We start from the raw sequence: 27,747 nt of genomic DNA, 5'->3' as shown, positions 1-27,747 counted from the left end.
TTAATAAGAAATACTATTAATTAAAAAAAGGAAAAAAAAATTGATAAAATAATATTAATACTGCAGATGCAAACAACTTCTGATATGTGTGTAAGAATCATTGCTTATAAACATTATTATATAAAACAAAAAAAAAAAAAAAAAATCAGAACAACATACGGGAAAACTTTGAACAAAGTAACCCGAGCCGTTTATTATTTTGTCATTATCCTCTTCATCAATATGATTTTATAGTTGGTATAAATAAAGATAAAACAAAAAAAATTATTAAAAAATAAATAAATAAATACCAAAAAAAAATTAACTATTGATTTGATTGATTTACACACCTCAATGATCACAACAGCAATGATAATTTTATTTCTATATTTAAGTAAAAAAACCTGAAGTAGTTTATTCGGACTTTTTATTTTTGTCACGAATATCCATGCAGTTTTTAATAATCTTCTGGAATGAGAAGAGGTAACAAACGCCGACAACTCTCATTAATCCCATCATTAAAAATTGAAGGAATAGTTCCGCAACCGAGGAGACGGGTGACATTCCAGCAGACAGAGTTGTCAGCATAAACCCTTCGAAGCCGACAGTCGAGAAAAATCGACCAGCACAAGCATCGGCGATCAATTGTTTAGCGACGACATCTGCTTTCACTAAACCCGCTGACTCGGAAATAAGTTTTGTCTCGAGAGGCTTCGATTGCTCCTCCACCGCGAATCCCGGAGTATCGGTATCTGGAGGCAGGCAGAGAGTCACTGATACGTTGTGAGGATTAACTTCCATCGCCAAGCTCTCGGATAAGCCTCGAAGAGCGAATTTTGAGCTGCAGTATGCTGAGTATCCAAATATTCCTATTTTTTTTTTTTTAAATAAATTAATAACAATTTTTTTAATACTCAATTACAGTGGAATCTCGGTAACTCGAACCTTGTTAAGTCGAAATTTTCAGTAACTCATTTTTGATACGGTTCACTTCCAGTTTAATAAACAACAATACGTTCAGGATCACGGGTAATTGTAAAACATGGTTAAATCAATTTAAACAATCATTGATTTGCAACGTTTCGTCTTTATTCTTAAGATTTTATCAAGCTCTAGAAAACAATATAATAATTAACATAATTCTGAATTTAATTCAATGATTGTTTAAATTGATTTAACCATGTTTTCCAATTACCCGTGATCTTGAACGTATTGTTATTCTGAGTAACTCGAAAAAAATTTGTATTCCCTTCGGGGTCATTCATTAATTACGTAAGGGTATTGAGGGGGAGGGGAGTTAAGAAAATCTCTACATACCCTTATATTGGGGGGGGGGGTGAAATTAATTCTTTCGTAATATTTCGTGAATCAAAATTCAATATCAAAAATCTAATTCCATTTTAGATTCCAAATAGTTTTCTTAATTTTAAAGTGTACAGTTGAATTTTTATTTTATTTAAATAATTTTTATTATTTATTGAAAAAACAAATAGCTTATTAAAATTTCATATGTTTTTATTGTTATCCATGTTTGGTTCTATAGAAAAAATTATAGTATATATTTCCGGGTATTATCGTATTTTTATCATTAAAAAGATCAAGATAGAATCTTACGTAAGAAAGAAGCGGGGGGGAGGGGGGTTCGAGAAATCCTACGGATACTTATATGGGGGCAGGGGGGGTCAAAAGTCACCAAAATTGTCCTTACGTAATTAATGAATGGCCCCTTCCGCTGAACTCTTAAATACGCGATATCTCGAGTTATTTAGACTCGGTAACTCGAACTTAGTATCGTTTCCCTTCCAGTATCGATAAAAGATATTTATACTTTATAACTCGAATTTTAAAAGTGAAACTCTATAAGTCGAAGTTAGTAAAATATAAAGACGTTTTTCTCCGAACTGTCCAAGCTTAAAGCAATTAAATCTATTAAATTCCTATAGGAATTTTCAATGCTTCTTATATTCTTGTTTGTAATGTATATTTTCTCTCTAAGTTATTTTCTTGCAAATCAAGTGTTTTCTTAATTTTTTTGGTCTACTTGCAAATTTTGAACATCTTGTTACAGTCAACGCTCTCTGTATTTGACTCACCCGTACAGGACCATTCTCTGTATTTGACTCGTCCTTGTTCATAAGAGCTGTGTAAAATCGTCAAATACAGAGGAAGAATGTGGTCAAATACAGAGAGGTCCAATACAGAGAGCGTCGACTGCAAGTCGAAAACTCGTTAACTCGAAGTTTTTATCACTTCCCTTGAAGTTCGAGTTATCGAGAGTCTACTGTATAAATTTCTAATTTAATAAGATTAATTTTTTGATTCTGTTGATAAAATTTACCTATAAGTGCAGCTTGTGATGATGTTATAACAATAATACCATCGTTTGCGCTTTTCATGCGAGGAATAACGGCTTTGGTACAATAATAAGTGCCCATAAAATTCAAATTAATAATCCAGTTGAGAGTCTCTATTGTTGTATCCTCGATTTTCCCGCAAATAGCCATACCCGCGCAATTAACGAGCATGTAAATAGGCCCCATTGTCTTCTCAATATCCAAAAAAGACTTTTCAATAGTTTCATAGTCCTTGGATATATCCAGCGACAAGTACTCAATCCGCTGCGAGTCTCTGTTTTTGCATGCGCTCATTATCTCATTGCGAGCAGCCTCCAATTTTTGTACATCCCGCGCAATAATCGTCACGTGAGCGCCCATTTTTGCGGCCAACATGGCTACGGCCTTTCCGATCCCACTTGAACCTCCGGTTATCTATTTAGATTGTTATAAATAATTAATTCAAGACAAAATATATCAATATGCATATAAGATTTATTGTATAAAATAATTTCTTACCACGACATGTTTGCCTTCAATATTTTTTCGTTGACTTGGGAACACTAGTTCCTTCACTAACCACACTATTATCGCAATGACAATCAAAACACCGATAATGAATAACATTTTTCGGTTTTTATTGAGCGTTTAATTCAATAAATATCTTCAATTATTGATGTATTGAAAGAGAGGCTTTTTTTTTTAAATATAGATGGTAATTAATTATTCAGTTTAAATTTAATTAGATTAAAATAAAAATAAGACAACCCAGCGTACCTAAAAACTGAAAATAGTTGTTTTATCTGCAATGCGATGTCGTGAGAATCGTTATTACCAACCGAAATTTTTATTTCTGTTTTTATAAATACGATTTTTGATTCAAACTTACTAAGATAAAGTACGCAGTACTTGAACACTTACAAAAATGGGACTAGAACAATCAGTAAAAAAAAACAGTATATCATCATTTTAAATAAAAAAAAATTGTACCACCCAATGAAATAGTCTTTTCTAAATACACTGATAGAAGGATTTGTTTATAGTTAAAAATATTTATTAATATTTAACAAATCATTTATTAGAAGCTATTTTTTAGTCCTTAACAAATATTTCTTAATATTTAAAAAGATTTATTAATATTTAATAAATGAATATCAGATTTATTAAATACAAACAAATCATTTTAAATACTAAGAAATATTTATTTAATACTAAAAAGTGGTCTCTAATAAATGATTTGTTAACTACTTATTAACAAATATTATTTAATACAAATAAATCCTTCTATCAGTGTAATATATATTTTTTACAAAGACATAAACTATAATTTTTAATATTAATCAATTATATGTTATAATTTTTTTGATATTCCAATAAAACGTTAAAAATTTTTGGTGTGCCTATTGCTACACGGAAAAAAGAAAACTCGAAAAATTACAGTATAAAATGAAAAATCGGTCCCGTCGTAATTAAAAATAGAAAAATTACAGTTTGAAATAACATTTTTCTAAATTCAATTTTTTAATTTAATATTCAGAGCTTTCAATGTAAATATGACATTCTACAATATGTAATTTTTATAAAATCTGTAATAATTACATTTGAAACTGTAATTTTTCCAGTTTTCATCACGAAGCGCCACGTTGCATTATATACTGTAATTTTTCGAGTTTTCTTTTTTCCGTGCATGTATTTTATTAGTTAAACTACTGCTCCCGGAGTGTTCAACTACTGCAGCTTGTCAGAATTGATTGTTCAACTACTACTCCTTTCATAGTCTATCTTAAAAACGTTGTCAAAATATAAATATTCAATTATCTTTCTTATTTTGGGCCTTAATAAATTCAAAACTGTTTATATTTTCATGAAAATGACGAATTTTAACTAATAATAACATCTTTATATATTAAAAGTAGGGTCAAGTGCGTTTTACTTTGAAACCTGTTCAACTACTGGGTACTTTATCTTGTATTATATTTTATGATAAAATTATAAAGAAAATTAATTGTTGAGTAGTGTATTTATTTACAAGATACCAAAACAGTTTATTAAATAAAAAATATTTATTTAAATTATCATTAATTCTACCAGCTAAAGAGTAAGTTAAAAATTGAATTAAATTTATAAAAAAGTATAAATGAAACTCAATTTTCAACAGCAATTGCTTCAGCTTCGACTTCGCTGTCCTCAGACTCCTCCATTTTCTCGTCTTCGGCTTCCTCAGTCTTGTGTTTGTTCTTGAGTCCAGCAGCTGGAGACCGAATGAGACATAAATTACGCTGTACTTCCTTGATATCTTTTTCCTCCTCCAACTCACGACCCTTTCGGAGCCGCTGCATGATATGAGTGTTGGTTCGTTTCTGCCTGATCTCCTCAACTTTCTTCATACTTGTTATCACCTTACTCCACATCTCGCGGTTGTATTTGACAGGAACATTACGACGTTTCTCGAACTCGAATGCCGGGTCAACAGCAAGTTCCTTGCCGACCGTCTTTCTGTACGCCTTTGTCCATCTTGTTTTACGTGGGTTCTTGCGTTTTTTAAACGCTGCGTGACACTTTGATCGACAAAATCTGAATATCTAAAAATAAAATTGTTCATCAGTTCTAATCGAATTTTTAATAAATATTTTAAAAAATTAAATTAATTAATAAATAAAAAAAAATTTTCAAAGGGCTGTTAATTTCAGTGCCATGTAAATATTGTAATTTTCATAACCTATACAAATCTCACATGGTCAAAGTTAATAAAAAATAAAAAATTAATTACCTTGCAATCATTTCTCACAAATTGTATTCCATGTCCTGGATAAATTCGCGATGAACAAAAATAACAAGTCTCGATACGCATTTTTTTATTTTATATTAAATTACTCACAACAATTACACTCAACTCTTACCCACGTTGTCGGGTTGTATCTACTTGTCATAAAACATAAAATTATCCAGAAAAGAAACTCTATAGTACTGTTTTAAACTGTAGTTCTTAAATTATCATTTTTTTTATCAACTTGTTAGTGAATTTTTTAAAAGTTAATTATTGAAAAATATTTTTTTATTAATAACTTAAAAAAATTTATTATTAATAAATAATAATTATTAAAAAATATAAATATTATAAATTATTATTAAAAAAAAAGTGAAGTGACATCTAGCGTAGAACCACAGAAGGAATATCAAATGAAATGTGGATAAAAATGATCATGATAATAGTATTTATACCATACACTATCAGTTATCATATGTCCATACACACACATTAATTACATTAAAATAATGCGTGCAAGTACTATAGTTCCTGTAGTAAAAGTATGTACTGGTAACGGATGAATCTCATTATCGTGACGCTGAATTAATTAGTTTTGAATGTTTGTTTGTTTGTTTTCGTTATCTTTTATTTATATCTTGATTTCTCATTACCTTCGACACTACTGTTCATAATTAATTACCTACATTCCAAACAAAACACACAATTCGTTATCTATTTTTAAAATTTATCATTACATATTTATTTACAAAATTAAACCTATAACAATGTGATTAAATTTTTCTCTTTTTTGGATGAAAAATACTCGATATTTATTTAAAACTTTTATAAAACGTTTCATCTATTTTCTGACCTCAGGTAATTTAATAAACAAAATTCATACCAAACAGTCAATTAATTGCAAACTGGTGCCCTGTGTACAAGTGATGTAATGACACTGCAGTGCTGATTGTTGGATCCGAATTTGCTAACTGTTATTGATCTAAAATGTTAATTCTCTTGCAATTATATTTATTTTGTAAGATTCTTGCTCAAGTGGTACCAGTTTAAAACTCAAAATTTGAATTGTGTTTATAATTCTATTTTAAAAATGAGTAACTAAAAATTTAAAGTTTCGTGTTAACCCTAAGATGGCGCATAGGGTGCTAGATGAGTATTTAGCATCGTTGAACCCTGAACGCGGAGTATGGTCAGCTGATTATGAAAAATAGTTTTATAATTTTATGTTGGAGTATCCAATGTTTAAATACCAATTTAAATTGTAAAATCTTATTTAAATAAGATTAGATAATAGTTTCGTATAAATATTATTATACTAAAATGAGTAAATTAAATCTTAGAATAAATAGTCGTATTAATGGATAGGTTTATAAATTTTGGAGTTAACAATTCAATGTTTTTATAACTGAGGTAATTATTAACCACATGGTATTGAATTAATTTAATTTAATCTAACATTAATTGACTCTTTTGTATGATTCTTGTTTATAGTACCTGAAAAGTCGAGAAACCGATTAAACTTTGTATAAAAGTCTTAAATAAATATGAAGAATTTAATCACACTGTAATATAAAACAAAATATATAAGAACCTTCATATACTTTCAAATAACAGGTTTAAAAAAAAAAAAAAAAAAAAAAAAAAAAGGAAACAAACAAAATAACAGCTGGAGAAAAATTTCCACCTGTCATTCAACTGGATCAAAAGTAAAATTTATGTAACTATAAGTATTTTTATAGATAAAATACCATTGGCTGATTTAATTAATTAGTGGTGCAATAATGGTGCATTGTAATTAAAAATAATAAATAACATTCAATCGTAAAAATGGCGTCTTCTGAAATTGATGATTTTTTATCTGGACCATTGGTTACCTGGGTAATTATTAAAGTTATTTATTTAACTGTTAGTATTTCTATTAAGTCGATTATTTTTTTATGTAGTTCGGTAGCTGTCTAGAGGATCCTGATGCTCTTGCCAACTACTATGACTTGGTTGACGGTATGCTTCTCCACAATGTATTTTTACAAATGTAAGTTTTGTAATTAATTTAAAAATAATTTTAGAGTAAATAAATCAATTATAAACTAACGATTTTCTGATAAAAAAATTCTAGTGACCCAGAGCCGCTTCACGACGGCGTAATACCGAGTTACAGTAACCCGTCAGTGCGTATAAAAAATTTAGAAATGATAATCAGTAACATTCGTAAATTTTACGAGGAAGATCTGGGTTATTTGGTGATAAAACTACCAGATCCAGTAAAACTTGGCAAAGAACCCGAATTACATGTATCAGAAATCCACTTACTGCTTCAGTTACTTCTCGGTTGTGCAGTACACTGTCCAAACAAAAAGGATTTTATTACAAAAATTTTTTCACTGCCTGAGATAGTCCAATCAGGAATAGCCGATTGCATTAAAAATGTAACAGAGATGACAGAGATAGTGATAAACCAAGACACGATGGGCGACCCGTCTGAAGTTTTCAAACTAATGAAGCAATTTCTTCATGAGCGAGACTTTTATCGGGAAAAATGCAAGTCAACAATGTCTGGTGATTTATCAGGAGCCGCGGGCTCGCCTAGTCAAGATGAATCGGCCAAAAATCAACAGGCGAACGCTGTCAAGTCTGACCAAGAGAACCATCACTACGCGGTGGAGCTGGCCGACTGGAAGTCTAAGATCCGGAAACAAAGACACGAGTTGGAGGAAAAAACAGAAGCTTTGGCTGAGTGCAAGGAAGAGCTCGAGCATATGAGAGCTACTGTTGCTAAATTGAAGCAGGAGAACCAAGAATTGATGCACGAAGCACGAGCTGTCAAGACTTATCGCGATGAACTCGACGCGATGATGCAAAAGGCTGAACGGGTTGACAAATTGGAGGCTCAGGTCTTGCGCTACCAGGAAAAAATATCAGACATTGATTTCTACAAAATTCGGGTTGAGGAGTTGAGAGAGGACAACCGAATGCTGATGGAGAACCGCGAGATGCTTGAAGATCAGCTTAATATTCAGAAAAGACGAGCTGAGAAAGCTTTCGAGCTAGAGTCTGAAATCATCAAGTACAAGGCACTGATTAACGACATGAATCTTGAACGCGCTGCTGAGAAGGAAAAATACCAGGAGTTGCAGGAGGAAAATAGTCAGCTGCATAAACTAAAGAAAGCTGCCGATGACGAAGCTGCTCGTGCTTCTGTTAGCGAGTCTGAGGAATCTGTGTCGGATAACAGGTTGTCTGAGCAGCTGACAAGCAATGCGCAGACCCGAGCGTTGAAATTAGAGCTGGAAAATCGTCGACTAACGGCTTTAGTTGACTCGCTGAAGGAAAACTCATTCCACGAGTCTTCTTCGCGGCTTCTGGAGCTCGAGAAGGAGAAGAAGAAGTTATCTTTGAAGATCGACTCGCTCACTGACAACAATGAACGTTTGTCGCAACAGAATGCCGATTTGGAGTCGGTTTGTAAGCAAGCGCTGGAGGAGAACAAGAAATTGCAAAACACTTTGAAGAATCAGCGAATGTCCTTTGAGCGTCAGCAGCAAGACTACCAGACTCAGCACACTAAGATCGTGGAGATGGAAAATAATTATGAAACTGTTGTTAAGGAGAAACAACGCGTACAATCTTTGCTAGAAAGTGTTCAGAGACGTGCTGACGAACTCGATCGTTCGCTGGAGTCTGCTAATCAGAAACTGGATGAGTATCGCAACGTTGAGAAGAAATTGAAAGACTCTGAGGTTAAGTGTAATGACTTGGAAGCCAAAATACTTGTTTTGGAGAAAGACAAGGATGCGGCGCTGAGAGACGTTCACAAGTACCGAGAAGCTATTGAGGAGAAAGACGTTGCCATTGACAAGTCAACGAATACTATCGAAGTGTTGGAGAAGAAAATCCAGGAGCTTGATCGAGAGATTGATAATTCTAATGCTCAGATTGTAAGATTGCAGGAAATTGAGCGCTCGAGTAAAGAACTGGACGCTCGCGCGGCGATTGACAAGGAAACTCTCGAAACTTTGGAGTCTAATTTGATTGCTGAGAAAATGAATACCCAACAAATTCACGCTGCTTTGGACAAACTTGGGCTCACTGTTGATGTTTTGCTCTCTCTGTCTGCTGAAAACTTTGCCGAGAAGTTAATTAATTTGCCGGAGGTGGCTATCCATGTTAATAAATTAACTAACGAGAGTCTGAAGAACCATGCAGATACTCCGGTGGCTAAAGAACGTGAAGACGAGGAAATGAAACCGCTGAAGGAACATATCGAGATGGTCGAGGCGCTGAAGAAAGACTTGGAGAGCACAGCGATGAAACTGATCATGAGTGAAAGTACTGCTGAGAGTTTGTTAGAAGAACAAGCGAAGCTTCAGGTCTCAGTGACTACCTTAACATCCAAGAACTCTTCGTTGAACGCTCAATGCACTGCGCTGCAGTTGGCAAACTCTCAACTGGTTGCGGAGAAGGAGGAGTTGCTCAAAGACAGGGAAATTCAGCAGAGAACTCACCAGCAGCTTCTCCATGACCAGGTGACTCTTCAGTCGTTACACGAACAGCTGAATAACGAGTACGAGAACTTGGTTCAAGAGAGAGAGAATTTGAAAACAAATTTGAGGGATATCAAGACTAAAGAACGAACTTGGAAGGAAACTTGCGAGAGATTGGAGTCGAAGAATAAAATTCTGATGGCTGAACAAGAAGCCTCGGCGACTCACATCAAGAGCTTGAATAACTTGCGCGGTGAACACTCGAAATTGAAAGACGACTTCAGGAACTTGTACTCTGCGATGGAGAAATTGAAAATAGACTACCGGAGCTTGCAGGAAGACTATAAGAAGAATAAAATAGAAAGCAACAGATTGAGCCTGAAGTTGACAGAATTGCAAGGCGAGCTTAGTATCAAGGACGAGTCGTACTCTAATATGGAGTTACAGAACAGTAAATTGAACCAGCGATGCGAGATGTTGGCTCAAATGAACTCTGGGCTGGACAACAACCGGCGCTCGCTGATGGACCATGTCAGTGTCTTGCTGAATCAGTACCAAGACTTGCTAACTCACTCGCTTGAAGATAAGGAACACTATCATATGGAAGAGAAAATTTACCGCGATCAAGTTAATCATTTGTCGCGACAAAAGGAGAAGTTAGAGGAGAAAATAATGGAGTACTATCGAAACAAGCAGAGTTGCTCGACTAAAAAGAAACGGTTTGGAGCTAACTTGGTCAAAAGAGTGAGGAAAGCCGGCTCGGAGCTTCTACACAAAAATAGACAGTCCTGGACGGAAGATTCTAGGCAAGACAGTAAAATTTACGAGTCAGAGTCGGGAGGAAACGATTCTGACATCAGCGTTGATGAACGTAGAGCGTCTTTGGGTATGTTTTATTATTTTTTAAGGGGGACACCACTGTGACGATCGAAAAAAGGAGGTAATTTTCGGGAATTTTTTTGACAGTGAAAATAAAGGAATTTGGGGATCGGATTTTTTTTTTTAATTTTATTAAGGGTACATTAAAGACTATTACCTTAAATTTTAGGCATATCAAGCTAGCAGTGGCAGAGCCCATCTTGGACGGTCATTATTATTGATTTCTCGGAATCTAAACAAGCAACAATATTCTAAATAGAGCTACAAATTTAGCACCACAAATAAATTTTGTTGCTTGAATAATAAGTCAATGCCTGATGGACGAGTCCATGCTAGCTTGATAGACCTTTAAATTTTTATTAAAAAATATTTAATCTCTGACAAGCACACATCTAAACCGTATACCTCTTTCGGCATTGAGGGTGAAAAGTACCCAACATATTTCATTTTCAAATATCTTGGTCTCTAATAAAGTTAGAGAATTTTTTTTTTTTTTAAATCAAAGCTCAAAAAATTCTCTATAAAATAGATATAATATTAAATTAATTAGTGCCAATTAAAATAGATAAAAATACTATCGAACTTTAAATATACACAAAGAATTATAACGAAATAAAATTTTGGGCTGGGTACTTTTTACCCAGTGTGCTTGTCAGGGATTAATTATTACAAAGTTATTAACAATCTCGTAGAGCACTAGAAAAAATTTCCCCCTCCATGGTCGGTTCAATAACTCAAAAACGGATCATCTGAAAATAACCCAAATTGCTTTTTAATCAGTAAGGATGTAGTTATCGTCGCATGTATGGAATTTTGAAAATTTTAATTTTTAAAAAAATGGCAACTGATTAAAAATTTTCTCACGATTCTTACTGTTTTTTTTTTTTTTTTTTTTTTTTAAACCCGGCTAAAAAAATCTTTAAAATAAAAATTTTTTTAATTCCGTACGTGCAACGATAACTGCATTCTTACTAATTAAAAAGCAATTTGGGTTTTTATTTTCAGATTATCTGTTTTTAAGCTATCGAACCGACCATGGAGGGGGAAATTTTTTTTAGTGCTCTACGAGATTGTTAATAACTTTGTAATAATTAACTATTTTTTAATAAAAATTTAGGGTAGTAATCTTTAATGTACCTTTAATAAAATAAAAAAAATCTGATTCCCAAATTCCTTTATTTTCCTTGTCAAAAAAATTCCCGAAAATCACCTCTTTTTTTCGATCGTCACAGTTGTGTTCCCCCTTAATAGGATTATTTTTGATTTATTATTAATTTTTAATTTTTTTTAAAGATCCAACTGCATTTGATAACGATTCTTTGTCATTAGGACATGCTGGTACTCGTAGAACTGTTTATTATACTGATGATTTCCCGTCCCCTACTTCTTCATTAACTGTAAGTTTGTTGTAGTTTTATTTGTTATTTAGTTATTTAGTTGTTTAAGAATAAAATAATAAATTTATTATTTTAGCATGATTCAAAATTGTCCGATACCTTGCCAATACCGTCAGTAACCGACACTGACGGTCCCAGTAATTTAGACACATCGAGAACAGAAGCACGTCCAGGTGAATCAAGACCATTTTTAATTTACAATAAAATATCAGCTGTTATTAACGAACCAAAAAACACAATCGTTGCCGAAAATTCAACCCCTAATGATGAAATACCCGATACAACGATACCCGTTAACAAAGACGGTACTTCTAAAGTCGGTAATTCCATCTGGTATGAGTACGGATGCGTTTGAATACTTTTTAAAAAGAATACTTTGTAATGTGTGGACGGTTATTATTTTTAAAAAATAACAATTGTTAAAATGTAGTATCGAAACAATAAAAGTATTTGAAATATTATCGAGAAAAAGAAAAAAATATTCCAAAAAGTAACAGTACGCAATTTAAAATTAAAAATTGAATAACTGCTTTAATATAAGCTGTTCTTTGTCGGCAGATTGCGCGGTTTCTTAAACCATGTGTTACAAAAACTATTGCAGCAAGTTGGTACGAATACTTACACACATTTATACTTGCTCGTTAAAATACTATATTGTATAATCAAAACAGTTAATGCGTAATCAAATACGTATATTGATCAAATTTTAATTATTATAGTGATTGACTGAATATTTAAATTGATGTTACAAAAATAAGACGGTATTTAATTGAATAAACGCTTAATATGACTTGATGTCTAATTTTTACATACTTGAAATATATTTATAATAATGTTAAAGCATTTATTGATGCTAATTTGTGTGCTTGTGTGTGTGTGTGTTTATTTTTTTATAAACAATTATCAATGTTCCATGTACAGTGATCAAGCATAATTTTTTTGATAACATTTTTTTTTGTATAGATTTTTTAGTGTTAAGTTTTTTAAAAATTTTGTTAGTGACAACAAAAATGTAATAGAATAAAAATATCCATTTATTTTTTAATAGACAATAAAAAAAGTGTACTTGCTAATAAATAGTTTAATCATTGAATAAACAATTAGCTACACAGTGATGATGATAATTATTGTCCGGCCAGACGAAAGTATTACTCGTATTTAAAGACTAATCATGTTTAAATAAAATAATAGTTGACTTACTTAATTTTTTGTATTTGTATTTGCTAAATTAAATAATTATTTTATAAAAATATACTATAAATTTGTTGAGTTATTTTTATTTAAAAAAATAAAACGTCCTTTAGTTAAATAATGTATATTTTAATTAACAGAGAAATATTTTTTGTATCAATACAAATTCCAAATAGTTCCCTCGGGTATAGCGGCAAGGGATCTGACAATATTCCCATAAGGCAAAAGGGCCCACGTGCTTTTTTTTATCACCACATCCTTCTGGCAAACTCAAAGGACTATGATAAAAAACAATCCACCTTCTGCTCGCATCCCCGTTTCATCTTTTAAATTCTCAGACCTCTCAATAATTTGCATACTCGACACACTCTACTCCTTTTGTCTCCCTTTCCTTCCCGTTGTACCCTTCACTAATCTCTCGGCGTTGCAATTTTTTCATTTTTTGTTTCTCTTAATTTTTTTCAACCAAAAGATCCAACCAATGCATAGTTATATAATACATAGTAATGAACGTAGTTCGTGTGAACGCATCTTGCCAAGCGATAAAAATTGATCGTACTTATTTAAAAAAATTGAACACTCTTCTCCACCAGTAGAGTAGCTTTTTGCTTAGCCCTTTCCATTTATAATTAAAATAATAAAAAACCGAATCAGTCTTTTAACCGTTACTTGACAAAAATTATTTTCCTTGGCGTCTACTCACCTATTAAACTAAACTCGCATTCGCGGCGCAAAAAAAAAACCTCGGGTTTTGTCCGTCCAATAACTCGCGCGGCCTCGCGGGCTTTTATCCAGGTTCGCAAAAAAATTCCCTAAAAAAGGATTAAAAAAGGGGTTGACTAGAATAGAAGCGAAGCTTGGACTCGAGCGAGGTTACGGTTAAAATAAGATTGATAAAAGCTTGTCTGTGGGGGTGAAAAGTGAGCAGGACGGGCGATCGAGCTTCCGTAGCTGATAACTTTTCCGCAAAAAAACCCACCGACATTCGCGGATAGTATACACAAGCTTACCCTCTGCTCCAAAGAAACCGGGCTCTTTTGCTCATTCGAAAAAACTAAATTATAAAAAGAAAAATGTAAATATAAATAAAACATAATAGAAAAATGCAACTCCAGCAACAGTGAAATCTGTAAAAAATAGTTTCATCATTATACATTCTACATTTTATCCCCACTGCAAATGATACCGCTCTACGGTTTCAAGAGATTAGAACAGAAACGGGAATTATAGTAGTGAAATTACGGTACAACCCCTAAGCAGTCCGCGACATACCAACGGTACGGCATAGGTGACTGACAAAAGGTGAGGATGGTTACTGTAAGACGGGGTGGGGAGGCCTCGCTATTTTTTTCACCATTCACCACTTACCCCCCGAACCCTCGTGTTTGTCATCCCTACTCTAAAATAAAAAATAAAAAATAAAACTCACACACTGACATCAAGACACTAATGGTAGTCGCGATTTAAAAATGAGTGGGGGTTTATTTAATGGATAAAAAAGGTCTGGGGTGGAGCGTTGTACCCGCGACTGCCGGACTAGTTCTTAGCGCTCGCGGTTTTTGTGTCCATACTCATACTATATAGTGTACGGGGACTCTTTAGACACGGACACGGACACGGAGTTTGTGGCGACGGTACCTTGGGTCAAGGAGTGAGCCGAGAGTAGAGAGTAGAGGTAGAGGGAATTCCCGTTTCGCCGAGCAGAGGCTCCAGGGTGGGATTGCCAAGCTTGCCGCAACCAGGGGAGGGATTCGCGGATCACGGGGTGGGATCAGCCAAGGGGTTTATTCTAGAGCTGGTACGCTCACGTTTAAGCAATGCGGGATAGGGACAAGGCCGGTGAGGGGTCAGGAGAACCCCCTTTTTGTGTCTGAATGTGAGTGGGGAAGTAAAAAGGCAGCGTGGTTCTCCCAACATCGGCACCGCGACTGACTATCCGCCACCAAAGGAAGGAGGAAGGAGGAAGGAGGAAGGAGAGAGATAAATATTAAATAAAAAGAAAAAGAAAACCGGCGAGTGAGTCCGAGTAGAGTCCCGGTGGGCTCTCGCGGTCTTTGCTTTCCTCGGCAAACAATGTGTAGCACGCTATCGTACGGATTGCTTCGCTTACTCACATCTTTAATTCTTAATTAACTATCATTATCATAATCATAGTCATTATTATTATTTTATTAATAATAATAATTATTTTTTTTAATTTGATTGTTTGATTTTATTTTCTGTTTTGTTTTTTTTTTTTTTTTTTATTTTTATTTTTGCTCCTGCACGATTTGTTTAAATTGAATAAAGTGTGTTTAAGCTTTAAAAAGTGGGTTTAATTTAACGAATGTAGTTTGTTAGTTAGTGTATGCTGCACGCGTGGATAAAATACCTTTAAAGTTTGTGTAGGTGCTAATTAGCGGGGGTGTGTTAAGAGAGAGTGTGAATGATAAATGGAGACGCGAGTGTGCGCTACCGGTAGCACGGTATCCGGTGGAACGTCAGCGGAAACGGCGTCGAGAGGCGTCGCGACGCCCTCGCCCTCACCTGTGCCCTCGCTCCCAGCCTCCTCCGGGACCGCGAGTATCGGTATCACCGCCTCCGCGGTTCTAACTTCCGCGGGTTCTATGCAAAGCTCATCGAGTCCAGTGGTGTTACCAAGCCCGCCTGTTGTCTCTACCCACGCCAGTCTGCCCAAAATACTCAGCAGAAATGTCAACGGAACACGTGAGTAAAACTATATAATTATTTACGCCATCATCAAGTTATTTGTTCTGACTATTATTTTAATAAACTAACTACCGGTTTGTTCAAATTGCTCCGAAAAAAAAAAAAAAAAAATAACAATGATTTATTATAATTTACTGTTATAATAATAATAATAATAATAATAATAATGGTATTTTTTTTTATTAGAGATTGATAATAATAAAAAAATAAAAAATAATACAAGTATATTGATGATGGTATTTTAAAGACGGTATATTAGTGTCGAGATGAAAGATAAATTTATCGAGTAGTCTTTTGGTCAGACACACAAAAGCGTGTCTTTAATGGTACGGCTATTTGTTGCTGATTTACTCAGAGTAATTTACTTGTCACAGAGACTTAACTAGCCAGAGTTGCGACTGAGTAGAGTGAGCGAGAGTTTAAGAGCTGAAGGAACTAAAAGAGAATCGTGTCTTTCTCTACCGACATTATTCTTCCTTTTATTTAACTTTATTTTATTTTTTAGCGATCCTCTTTACCTCTTGTTTCAACTTCTTACGTATCTTACTGCTCCATACTCTATACACTAAATGTACAGTACAGATATAGAGAGTCCCATGATGATCAGTGCAGACAAGAGAATTCAGTAAGCCACCAAACAACATTCACATTGACCGTTTAAAATATATATATTTCTTGTTCTTGTCGACAAAACTCTCACCAGCTCTTCAACTCCTCCTTCCTCCTTGTCTTTATATCCTCCGCGGTTTAGTTACAGTGTTTCAAACTCGTAACACTTGTGTACATAAAAGTGTACATCGCCGATACGAGAGACGGGAGATGGGATGAAACGCGAATGACGATCCAAGTAGTGTAACCAAGCATTCAAAAATAACCGAGTCTCTACAGTAACAGCATGGCTGCCCAAGAAAAACTGGCTCCATAAATTTTTCGGGAAAAGAACACGAAGAAGAATTAACAGACGGACCCAATACCAACTACCAATGGATTACACCAATAAGAAACGAACCTCCGATGAGACATATCATAAAATCGCAAAAAAATAAAATAAAATGACGATATCGCTTAGCTTAAGTTTGAGTTAATCGTCTCGCTGGTATCAAACTCAGCTGAGAGCAAAAAATATTTCGAAAAATTTTTTAAATAAACTTTAATATAAAATAACTCAATAGTTTTTGCTGCGCCGCATGATTCACCTTCTTTCTCTTACATTCTTCTTCTTCTTCTTCTTCTTAAACTCTTCATCATCTTTTATACTTTTTCTTATCGTTATTTTTTACTGGATTCTCTTTTTATATTTATTTCTGGTTACTCTTTTCTAGACCAGACACAAAAAACTATAACGACTTGGCAAAAAAATTGCTCACTTTTTCGTAAGCATTACCCAGCTCTCGGCTATTGCGAGTTTACTTTTTTGCTACATTACTTGTATGACATAGCAGAGTTCTGGCGACGTTTTATGCCGGTACGGGGTATTCCAAAAAAACATTCAAATATATATAAAAATCATAGGAAAAAATTTATACGCATATATACAAAAACAAGTATTTCTTAAAAAGTTCCAGACAATTTTTTTCCAATATCAGCACAAAAAAAAAATAACGCGGTTTTTAAAATTCCGAGATTAAGATATCATTATAATAATCTAAATGTCGTTATAGAATAATATAATTCATTTTGTTAGTGAAGATCAAACCCACGCAGCTGCTTTTTATCTTGTCTATTCTCTTAGAGAGATTTTTTGATCCTCGCAGTCTACAGAGATATTTACTTTGGAGCTATTATGCCGAAATGTGCGTTGATTATTATTTTATTCTGAATGTAATCAGACGATCGTATAATTCACAACGACAGAATTTATTATTAAATAATAGGGTTCATTAAATTGTTTGTCTAAAATATTTGCTTACGCTATTGGTTTTTGCCGGGTTACTTTTTTCTGAATAATTACACATTAAAGTAATATGAATAAAAAAATTTCGGTCACGGTTTAGTGAAAATAATAATGGTTTTATCCGGTCGTTAATATTTTTGCTCGGAATCACTGCTCGTTGCAGCAGACGCTCAAGCAAGATTGTTGTTTAATTTTAATATACACTTTAGGTTTGTACCTTTAAAAATACTTAAACTTTTATTGTTGCCAAGTTATTCAGTCTTCCGTTAAAATTAACTCTTTTTGCTACACTTTTAGTTTTTAAAACCCCACCTGCTTTATTTGTTTACCTGCTTATTTTTTTTTTTTTTTTTTTTTTTTATTGCATCAACCAAATTTTTTACTCAAATTAAATTTTTACAAAAATTTTTTAATTGTCTTTTATTTAAAAATAAAAATTCAACGATATAATTAATTAGAGATATTTTTAGTGAATTATAAATTCCATTAAATAGTAAAAAAACTTAATATTTTATTCATGTGATTAATTTATCTTTAACACAGTTATTTTTTGAATAAAAAATGGTTAAATAAATTTAAAAAGTGACTAATTTATTGGCTTGAAATTTTTATCCAAAAATATATTAAATGTCACGGAATAAAATATAATTTTTCTTTAAAAAAATAAACAAATAATTAAACCTGAATATAAAAAGAGATAATAATACAATTATATAATGAAGCACAAAATCGATCTGAGAACTATAAGAATTTCCCACAGTCTCTCAACCGAATAAATTAATTTTTTTCTTACTCTCAAATGTTTACATTTTTTCCCGCGAGAATTTATCTATTTTTTTTCATCAATTAATACTCCAAAAATTATATCCAACTGAATAACAATTATTATCCAATAAATAATAATATTTTTATCCCAAGTCAAAGCTCAACCAAAAATAATTACGGCGTAATAACAAGCATCGATAAAAAATGATTAAAAAAAGGCCTGAGAAAAGAGCGAGAGGTGGGTCGTCTTTCCGACAATCCTTTTGTTTAATTTTTTTCCTCAGTTCACTCTCAATTTTTTTTTTGACTTTTTTTTTTATCAATTCTAGTTTCTATGTCGTGAGTATACAAGACAAGACACATGTACTTCTATATACATATATGAGTATGTATATGTATGTAAATATATGTGTGAGACGTGCGAAAGGGTTACAAGGGGGTGCCGGAAAGCGAGAGTGAGAGAAGGAAACTCGGGTCGACACCGTACACGCGAGGGTTTACACTGTCGGGGATCATGTGGGGACAGGTAGACTTTTTATATATAGTATAGAATATAAGTACCTCAAGCCTTGACGCATCACTCGCCCGGATTATGTCGCTTAAAAAAATTGGAACAGAAAAAAAGTATCTCAAAAAATGGGTAATAAAAAAATCATTTGTTCCCTTTTTGTGTGTGATCTATGCAAATGATCTATGGAATGGATTTTTTGAGTTAATTATCCAGCACATTGTGGGAACAGTGGATGAAATTCATCATCAGATGGATGGAAGACTAGGAACACCAAAAGGAAGCTTGCTTGTAAATTGATAAATTGATAAATTAATAAGCAATAAAAATATAAGTGATTGTAACATGAAATTGACGATACAATCGTTTAGGATAAGATCTCGGTTGTTAATACGTGTATCGAATAATATACTGGTTGTACCAGTTTTCGACGGGATCTCTATAAGAGTCTACTACTGTTGTTGTATGTGTTGTGTACCGTATACTCTTTCTTTAACAAACTGCCGAAGCATCACAGCATCCTTCACTATATTTATCATTTGTATTTGGCATTGACTGACTTCTCTACCTCGAGCCTCTCACTCTCTCACTCTTGCCACTTATTCACTCTCTTGCTCTATAGGAATACAGCCAACAGCCAACAGCCAACAGACAACAGACAACAGTCAACTCATGTTACTTTATTTTTATACTACTTAAATCGACAGCAAATCAGTAACATATCCTGTCACCACATTATCTCAGAGTATCCTGAGAGATTGATTTGTCTTTATGTCAATTGTCAATCTTTTATCTTATTCCCAATATTTTTATTTCCCATCGAATATTTTAATTACATCCACCAGATCTTTCTTTATTTTTCATTTTTTTTCCCGAAAAAACTCCAATTCGCATCTCTAATAATAATTAATAATAATAATAAATTAAAAGTTGTAAAAAAAACGCATTACCCACACGCCATTTTTTCGCTATAGGCGTGTATTAAAAAATTCACCCCACGTTTTAGAGTAAAAAAATGCTGAGGGGTAAAATTTGTGGGGTGTGCCCTAGAAGCAAGTCCGACCCCCAAACTGGGAGCCCGTAACGATTTTAAAACCGTCATTCGAGATTTTGTTGGCTCGCCTTTACGAGGGGGTAGATCACGGGGATATATCAAAGCCCTTTGAGTGCATAGACAGTCGGGTGGTATCTTTTTGGACTCTTATGACGTTAAATCGAGCGATGCGGCGCAGGGAAATGATGGCAAAAAGTCTGGCAGGCTCGGATGGTGGCTATAGGCATAATGGATCCAGCTTTGCCTCGCAAGGGTAGCTTTCGCATGTGTACCAGAGGATATATATATATTCATTTAACCATGGAGCGTATGGACTTTGGAGGCCTGCTCGGGTAAGGGGTAGAAGTAGAAGAAGGGGGAGAAGTAGCCACGGAGTGAGTCCATCTGCCCGGTGTTTTGTGTCCGGGCGGGCGAGGCACCCGGCTGCAAAAACTTGCCTAACCCTTCCTTGATTACAATAGCCGCAAAAAGCGAAATACTAACCGCCGCGCGAACTGCTTGCCTGTTCAGCTCTTCTATTCTCATCTCTCCTCTTTACTTCTCAGTTCTCTTCTCTAATATAAGAAGAAACTAGACTCGTTTTTATGTCTACAACCACTCATACTTCTCTGTCCTCCTCTAATTTTTTTACTATTTTTAACTTTTTACTCTATTTTTAATTCTATCCGTCAAGTATCGGACAAAAGAACCTAATCTCTCTCTCCCGAGTCCAGATACAGGCACTACTCCCGCTTCCATAATTTTTCTTCACCACCATTTCTAACAAACCAACCACCCAAAAAAATTTTGTTTTTTAATATGTTTCCCGCCGTTGGCAGGAAATTGCTAATTAATCGTGGATACGCGTTTTGTTCCCTATAATTTTTTATATATTCATACATTAGACAATTATTCAATTAGAAGCTAATTAGTTGACTATTCTTAATGACAACAATGAATTTGAGGTTTGAAATCGAGATAAAAAAAAAAAAATAAAAATAAAAAACTGACAAGACTTGCCGTCTTGAATTAAAAAAGGATATTAAATTTCTACAAGTATGTATGTATAATTTTTTTAAACTTGCGTCTGGAGTCAATGGCAGCTCTAATAAAAATTGTATAGAATGTAAAATGTATTGAATTTCTTGTATAAAAATGGCTGATGAGATATATTTGTATTTTTACTTTAAAGCGAGATTCTTCTTGGACGATCTGGTTTTCTTCTCGGGGCTCATTTCTTTACGTCTCCGGTCGGGCTCCCCTTTCCTCTTCCCTCTTTCCATACTGCATACCCTGAGCCTGAGAGTCACCGCGCGGATGTCTTTGAATGTCTTTTCTGTCTTTAGTGTCTTTTATGTGTTGGGTGGAAGTTGCATGCCTGAGTTTTAAAGTAAAGAAAACTATAAACGTGCATCATCCTCATCTTATTACACTTACATCAATATATATATATATATATATATATATATATATATATATATATATGTATGGACCATCAGAGACAACTGGCAATGTGTCGATGTGTTCAGGCGCTTCGCATCACGTTCGTCATCATAAAAAGCATACATCGCGCTAAAAAAGTCGTTATGTAAATTATAACTATGGACGCTCGGTCAGGTACGCATGGCAAATCTAAGCGGGAATTAAACAGAACAAGAACAAGAAATGAATTTACAAATAGAAAAAAAAAAAAAAAGGGTAAATAAAAATAATCATCATCCACCAAATAAAATAAAATAAAAAACAATTATTTATATAAAGAGGACTCTCCGTTCTTCGTTTCGTTGATGGGAACGTTCGTCAACATTTACAAAGGCATACATAAAATTCTTTCGCGGATTCCAGTCCTCTGATATTATGTATATGTATGTATATTATTAATTTATTATTTATTCAATTATATTTCTTATTTAAATTTAAATATATTAAAATAACTTTTTTTCGAGCCTAATGGGGGCTAATTAAATAACGGATTGATCTGATAAATATTGACACTAATTTATGTGAATTGTTCATCAGACCAGACTAATTAAAGCGAGTGATGATAAAAGTTTTTAATGAAAATTTGGTTGAGACAAGATTAACCCCGCGCGCGTTTTATCGTAAGGGCCAAGCAAAGTATACAGATTATTATTTAGTCGAGGAATATAAATAAAAAGAGAGACGTATATAAGCGTGAGACCGGGTGAGCCGTAATAAGACCGTCGGCGAGTTTTTTCATCAGATCCTCATCCTCCTGATCTACCTCATCCACCTCCTCCACCTCCTCCTCCTTCTCTTCATCATCTTTCTTTAGTATGTACTACCACCAGTTTAATACCCTCACGGGTTAAACGTGTAGTGAGAGTATTAATTTATACTTGATACGTGTGTGGATGCGGGAGGGAGACCACTGAACGGGAGACGGCTACAGAAGCATAAAGAACTTGGAGTAAAGAGCTGACGAGACAGAGAGAAAAACAATAAACGGCTGGATGGGAGCGGAGAGAAGAATTAAGAAGAATAAGAAACTATAAGAATAAGATGAGAGCAAGACCGACTGGAGCGAGGAGGGCAAGCTTTTTCTTTTAGTTCCTCGAAATTTGCAAGAAACTAGTCGGACACCCTGGTTTCGCCAAAGAACTTTTTCCATCTGAGGATGCTGAGAGCGACGGTGCTTATAGCTTATAGCTACTCTGATGCACTCCCGCGTTTAGTTTCTAGTCTAACGGATGCCGACTTGACTTCTTTCAGTCTTCTCCAGCTTTCTTTTTTACCAAAGGCCTCTACATCTCAACATCTCTACATCTCTACATCTCTACATGTCATTGTCCACCTCCATATAAAATATAAAATACTCGGTCTACTAATATGAGAATTTTGTAAAAAGTAATATAAATCACCCGGGGAAACGATCCAATGTCCCACTATTTATTTCTTCTCATTCTTTTCTCAATCTTTCTCGTCAATGTCAACAACAATTACTTTTTCTAGTTTTGCTTTATTTACATTTCACATTTATTTAATTAATTCCAATTAATTGTTATTTATTGTTTTTAGTTGTCCAGACATCTGTACCGCAAAACGAAGCCGAACTACAACTTTATCGTGTTATGCAACGTGCTTCTCTTTTAGGATATTATGATACGCTTTTAGAAATGGGTAAGTATTATTATTTATAAACTAATAAATTATTCACTTGTAAACAACTCTTTGAAGTAAATATAAAACCATGTTGTAAAATAAAAAATAAATGAATTAACAACTCAATAATAAAATAAAATAAAATTATTAATAGGTGGTGACGATGTACAACAACTTTGTGACGCTGGTGAAGAAGAGTTTCTAGAAATAATGGCATTAGTCGGTATGGCGAGTAAACCTCTGCACGTTAGAAGACTGCAAAAAGCTTTACAAGAATGGATAACAAACCCTTGTTAGTATTTATAATTAAAATTATCCCTTTAATAATTTAACTAGCAACCTGCAGTCACTATGCGACTGTCGAGATTTACGAATTATGAATAAAAAAACTTTGGCTTAATGATTTTTTTATATTTATAATTACACTATACATAGTTTGGGTACTTTTTAAATAAATTTTAAAAATAATAGTGCTATCACAGGATCAATTACAAATAATTTAATGGATAAATGTGACCAAACAAATTTATAGAACTAAAATACTATTAAAAACTCCTCCAAAAACTTGACATGAAAAATTGACTACTAAAAAATATATAAAATATATATAAATAATATATATAAAACCAAAAGGCACTAATTCTTATTAAGACCTTTCTGATGATACCAAATTAAACTATAAAAATTTCTTTAAAAATAATAATATGCTCGTCACAAAATTTTCCTTTCTCTCTCAATTATTTAAATCATAAATAACTATCGTTAAAAATATCAAACCCAATTTACGATAAAGATACACCCTTTACTAAATTTTTCTTAGTCTCTTAATTATATAAATTAATTTTTGACATATAACCACATTGACGTGTACAAAACAAAATAAATAAATAAACAAATTTTGTTTATCGCTAAATTCGAATCTATTTGTAACTACTTCGAAAACTTATCATAATAAATAAACTATTTTAGAAAGGAAAATCGACGGTCTAATTAGCAATTGGTCTAACTCCTTATTTTTTAGAGGATGATTTTTTAAATTTTGATGTAGCAATAGTCTAATTATAAATTTTTTGAATGATTCAAACCTAAATACTATATCTCTATTAGATAATAATGATATTAAATGGTTTTCTAAAGTGATAATAAACTTTGAACTAATTGTTTTTTTCGTACAAATATAAGATTCTCTAAAATGGAGTTAGACAATTTGGTAATTAGAACGTCGATATAAAACATTGAAAAGGCACAACTTCAGGTCAAGACCTCTCCAATGATACCAAATTTAACCATAAAAACCCATTTTATCATATAAATACACTGGCCACAAAATTTCGCTTATTCTCTTAATAATATAGATTATTTAAAAAAAAAAAAAAAAAATGATTATTAAAAAACTAAAATTATTTTCAGCGTTATTTCAAACACCAGTAGTACCGTCTAACACGGCACCCACGAAGAGCGGTAGTTCGACAGGCGTACCGATACCCGCGGCGAGCCCACGAACTCATCAAACAAATTCCTCAATATTTCCGCTGGCTCAAACAAGCCCGACAACACCGTTCTCCTCGACGACCCACGTGCCTCTTACACCGTTGCCTTGCAGAAGTGTTAGTCCTGTTACGCCGGTAACAACTGTTATTGCACCTGCTGCCTCTACATTTCGACACAGCCCGAGTCCCAATACGCCGATCGCTTACACGGGTTCTCACAGTCCCGGAGTGCTTCAAGTGAGTCGCTTAATTTATTTTATTTATATTTGTCAAATAAATATTTAATTTAATTTAATAAATTGATAATAATGATTTAAGGTCGGAACCTGCGAGTCATCCTGCGGAAGCGGTACAACACCCAGCCCGAGTGGTGGTGGAGGAGCACCACCTAGTCCCACACAAGTAACGCCGACGTTATTGCCATCGCAGGTACAGCGACTCGCGGATGCAGCCGAAAGACTCGCCTGTAACTTGAGACCGTTGGACCCGAAACCTCACAATGTTAAGAAAAAAATTTGCAAAAATCTCGAGGTAGTCAATTATTATTACACTGAAAAAAAAATTAACTTAATTCAAGAGAAAAATTCTTGAACCAAGAATATAATTTTGAAGAGGGTAATTGTCTTGAATCAAGACGAAAAATTCTTGAATCAAGTAAAATTTCCTTAAATCAAGAAAAATTTCCTTTAATCAAGAATTTTTCTACTCAAATCAAGAATATTAAGTTCTTCAAAAATATATACTTGATTCAAGAACATTTTTTTTTCTGTGTATAAATTATTTTATCCCTTTCTTTTACATAATTGTTTTTTAATTTTGTTTTTATTTTTTCAATCAAGCAGATAGTTATGGCGATGCCGGAGAACGATCCCAGGAGGATGGAAGAGATAAGAAAGTACGCGGCTATTTATGGACGGTTTGATTGCAAAAGAAAACCCGAAAAACCGCTGACACTCCACGAGGTGTCTGTAAATGAAGCTGCTGCGCAAATTTGCCGGTTTGTTCCAGCTCTCCTGACCAGACGGGACGAATTGTTTCCTCTGGCTCGACGTGTCGTTCGTGATTCCGGATACCACTACTCCAAAAGTCAATTGTAATTAATAAAACTGATAAATAGAGAGTAAAAACTTGGGTATGGTACTAATTGAGCAATTAATAGCGGATTTTATTTCAGCCTAATGACAAGACGCAGCGAAAATGGGGACGAAGAGACTGAGAAAATTAAGCGCCAGCATCTCGACGCAGATGCTGAGGGTGAGGACACATCCCAGGTTAGCACGCAACGCCTGCAGAAATAAATAAATAAAGAAAGAAGCATTTACACACCAATGGATCGCATGGACTAACTAATGTTCATTTATTTATTAATTCACGCGTTTATTATTAACAGCAATTATTTATTGCGTAACACGTAGAGCTATTAACGCACACGCTAACTTATATCACGAAAAAAAGGTCAAGTATAGCAATCTAATTCGCGTGAGCATGGATTTTATTTGGTAATTTTTTTCGTAGTGCATGAGCTGCATGTCTTTTTTTTTTGTTTCATTTCATTCGATAGAAAAGTTCTAAGAATCAAATACATTAAATTTTCTTTTTTATTTTTTATTTACGTTTTGGCTTAACGTTAAATACGTGTGCTTGTTGGATGGATTACCGGGTTTTCTTTGTACTGTCTGTAGCAGTCCGCTGTTCCAGGCCGAGTTGGATTTACGCTGTACCGGGACGGATATCAACAGTACTTTAAGACGACATGCCTCCTCAAGGTGAATATTTTACTCATTACTAATATTATTAGTGTTAGTATTGGGAAATATTTTTATTTACTGGTAGGGCTTAGTGGTGACTATTATGTATCAACTTAAATCGACAAGTATGTTTCAGTCCAGTTTGGAGGAAGAAGAGTAACAACGGTGTGTTTATGACCAATATCGAAGAAGTCAGCGACACTGATAGCCAATTTTCATTTTCTAATGACGAATCTTTGCATGTAAGTCTTTCTTTTTATTTTATTGATTAGAATTTTTTAATTTTTTATTAATAAAAATTAATTTTTCAGGATATCAACGAATTGGACACCGACAATACGGATAAAGAAAGTGATTTTAATTTAAAAGTATGCTTTTTAATTATTTAAATTATAAAATTTTTTATTTTTACTCTAAATATTAATTAAAATTGATTGTGACTAGTCATAAAAGTTATTTAATTATCTAATAAATGTATGATACATAGATAAAATTATCGCGTCACAATTGATTTGTCAGAGAAATATCATCAGCTAGTAAGTTAATGTCCCACAAGTGAATAATAAAATGAATTTTACAGGTAATTGCTTCTCGGGGAGATAACATTATTGCTGTAGCGAACCCAGCGCTGATGGAATGCAACCATCCTACAATAAAAAAAGAGCCTGAGGACGAGAAGTCAACATTGTGATACTAGAAATAAAATTCTTTATCATTTGAAATTATTATTTCTCTATTGACTAGCTATAAAACAATCAAAATTAAATATTTTTTTCAATACAACTGTTGTAATTATAATGTGGTGGTTGTGGGTGATTGCCATGTGCGCGTTCACGTTAATAATTGCCCTCACCGTGGCCATCATCGAGTTTTTTCTTCTAAAACGTCCTCTATCCCATTTAATGTAAATTTTGACTTAGTTTTATTAAAATAATGGATTTTTTTTGTTTTTATTGAAATTGATAATAATGTAGGGCCAAGCAATATGTAAATAAACTAAAAATTGTTTTTGTTTATCCATTGTCATTATTAATTAATTATTAAGAGTATCTTTTGATTATCATTGAAGAGAAGTCTTCCAAAGCATTAATTTTTGTTTGCCATTTTTCGAAATAGATTTAATTTTTATTTCTGTCTGATATTTAATTTAATAAATAATTATTTAATCTTTTAATAAATTTTTTTCCAACCTTTTATGATTAATAATCGATTAATAGATTTCTTAATCGTTAAAAAAATTATTGTAATGTATGAAGAAATTAATTAAAATCCGTTTACTAAAATTATTTAATTTTATTGTCTTTTCTTCCATTCCCGCGTATGTAGAGTAAGTTAGAGTAACTCTGTAAACCAGTACGGATTTCAGGCCAAACATTTGATTAGTTTATTATTTAAAAAAAAAATTTAGAATTTTCAAATTTACTGTATTTAATGTAAGCATTTATGTATT

General features: G+C 33.4%; 4 protein-coding genes across 13 annotated transcripts; 2 read left to right on the top strand and 2 right to left on the bottom strand.

Moving 5' to 3' along the window:
* Positions 1–283: 283 nt before the first annotated feature.
* LOC123258597 (3-ketodihydrosphingosine reductase) lies at positions 284–3,117 on the bottom strand. The gene is made up of 3 exons (XM_044718715.1): positions 2,832–3,117; positions 2,318–2,747; positions 284–848 (listed from the first exon to the last, which is right to left on the bottom strand). Exons 1-3 carry the CDS (start codon positions 2,937–2,939, stop codon positions 394–396), a joined length of 993 nt encoding a protein of 330 aa, XP_044574650.1. The 5' UTR covers positions 2,940–3,117; the 3' UTR covers positions 284–393.
* Positions 3,118–4,343: 1,226 nt separating this feature from the next.
* On the bottom strand, positions 4,344–5,259 carry LOC123258589 (probable ribosome biogenesis protein RLP24). The gene is made up of 2 exons (XM_044718699.1): positions 5,083–5,259; positions 4,344–4,894 (listed from the first exon to the last, which is right to left on the bottom strand). The coding sequence occupies exons 1-2, from the start codon at positions 5,161–5,163 to the stop codon at positions 4,457–4,459; spliced, it is 519 nt and encodes a 172-aa protein (XP_044574634.1). The 5' UTR covers positions 5,164–5,259; the 3' UTR covers positions 4,344–4,456.
* Positions 5,260–6,377: 1,118 nt separating this feature from the next.
* LOC123258440 (girdin-like) lies at positions 6,378–13,054 on the top strand. Its single transcript, XM_044718440.1, has 6 exons — positions 6,378–6,489; positions 6,571–6,957; positions 7,023–7,111; positions 7,196–10,446; positions 11,733–11,836; positions 11,913–13,054. Exons 2-6 carry the CDS (start codon positions 6,907–6,909, stop codon positions 12,189–12,191), a joined length of 3,774 nt encoding a protein of 1,257 aa, XP_044574375.1. The 5' UTR covers positions 6,378–6,489; positions 6,571–6,906; the 3' UTR covers positions 12,192–13,054.
* Positions 13,055–14,806: 1,752 nt separating this feature from the next.
* Positions 14,807–27,419, top strand: LOC123258441 (NGFI-A-binding protein homolog). 10 transcript variants are annotated; one of them, XR_006508068.1, is made up of 11 exons: positions 14,811–15,733; positions 22,976–23,077; positions 23,214–23,351; positions 24,470–24,786; positions 24,868–25,080; positions 25,389–25,642; positions 25,724–25,820; positions 26,232–26,315; positions 26,439–26,539; positions 26,609–26,665; positions 26,878–26,950. XR_006508068.1 is itself a non-coding variant. In XM_044718441.1 (11 exons), the coding sequence occupies exons 1-11, from the start codon at positions 15,460–15,462 to the stop codon at positions 26,986–26,988; spliced, it is 1,737 nt and encodes a 578-aa protein (XP_044574376.1). In that variant the 5' UTR covers positions 15,067–15,459; the 3' UTR covers positions 26,989–27,419. The 10 variants fall into 10 exon arrangements, 3 of the variants coding, with proteins under 3 accessions (XP_044574378.1, XP_044574376.1, XP_044574377.1); XR_006508067.1 differs by having other exon boundaries at positions 26,424–26,539; XM_044718441.1 differs by having other exon boundaries at positions 15,067–15,733; positions 26,248–26,315; positions 26,434–26,539; positions 26,878–27,419.
* The last annotated feature ends 328 nt before the right edge of the window (positions 27,420–27,747 follow it).

This window comes from Cotesia glomerata, linkage group LG2, assembly GCF_020080835.1.
Source record: "Cotesia glomerata isolate CgM1 linkage group LG2, MPM_Cglom_v2.3, whole genome shotgun sequence".
Taxonomy (NCBI): domain Eukaryota; kingdom Metazoa; phylum Arthropoda; class Insecta; order Hymenoptera; family Braconidae; genus Cotesia; species Cotesia glomerata.
Note: the sequence above shows the minus strand (reverse complement) of the source record. Positions and strands in the feature narration are given on the sequence as shown.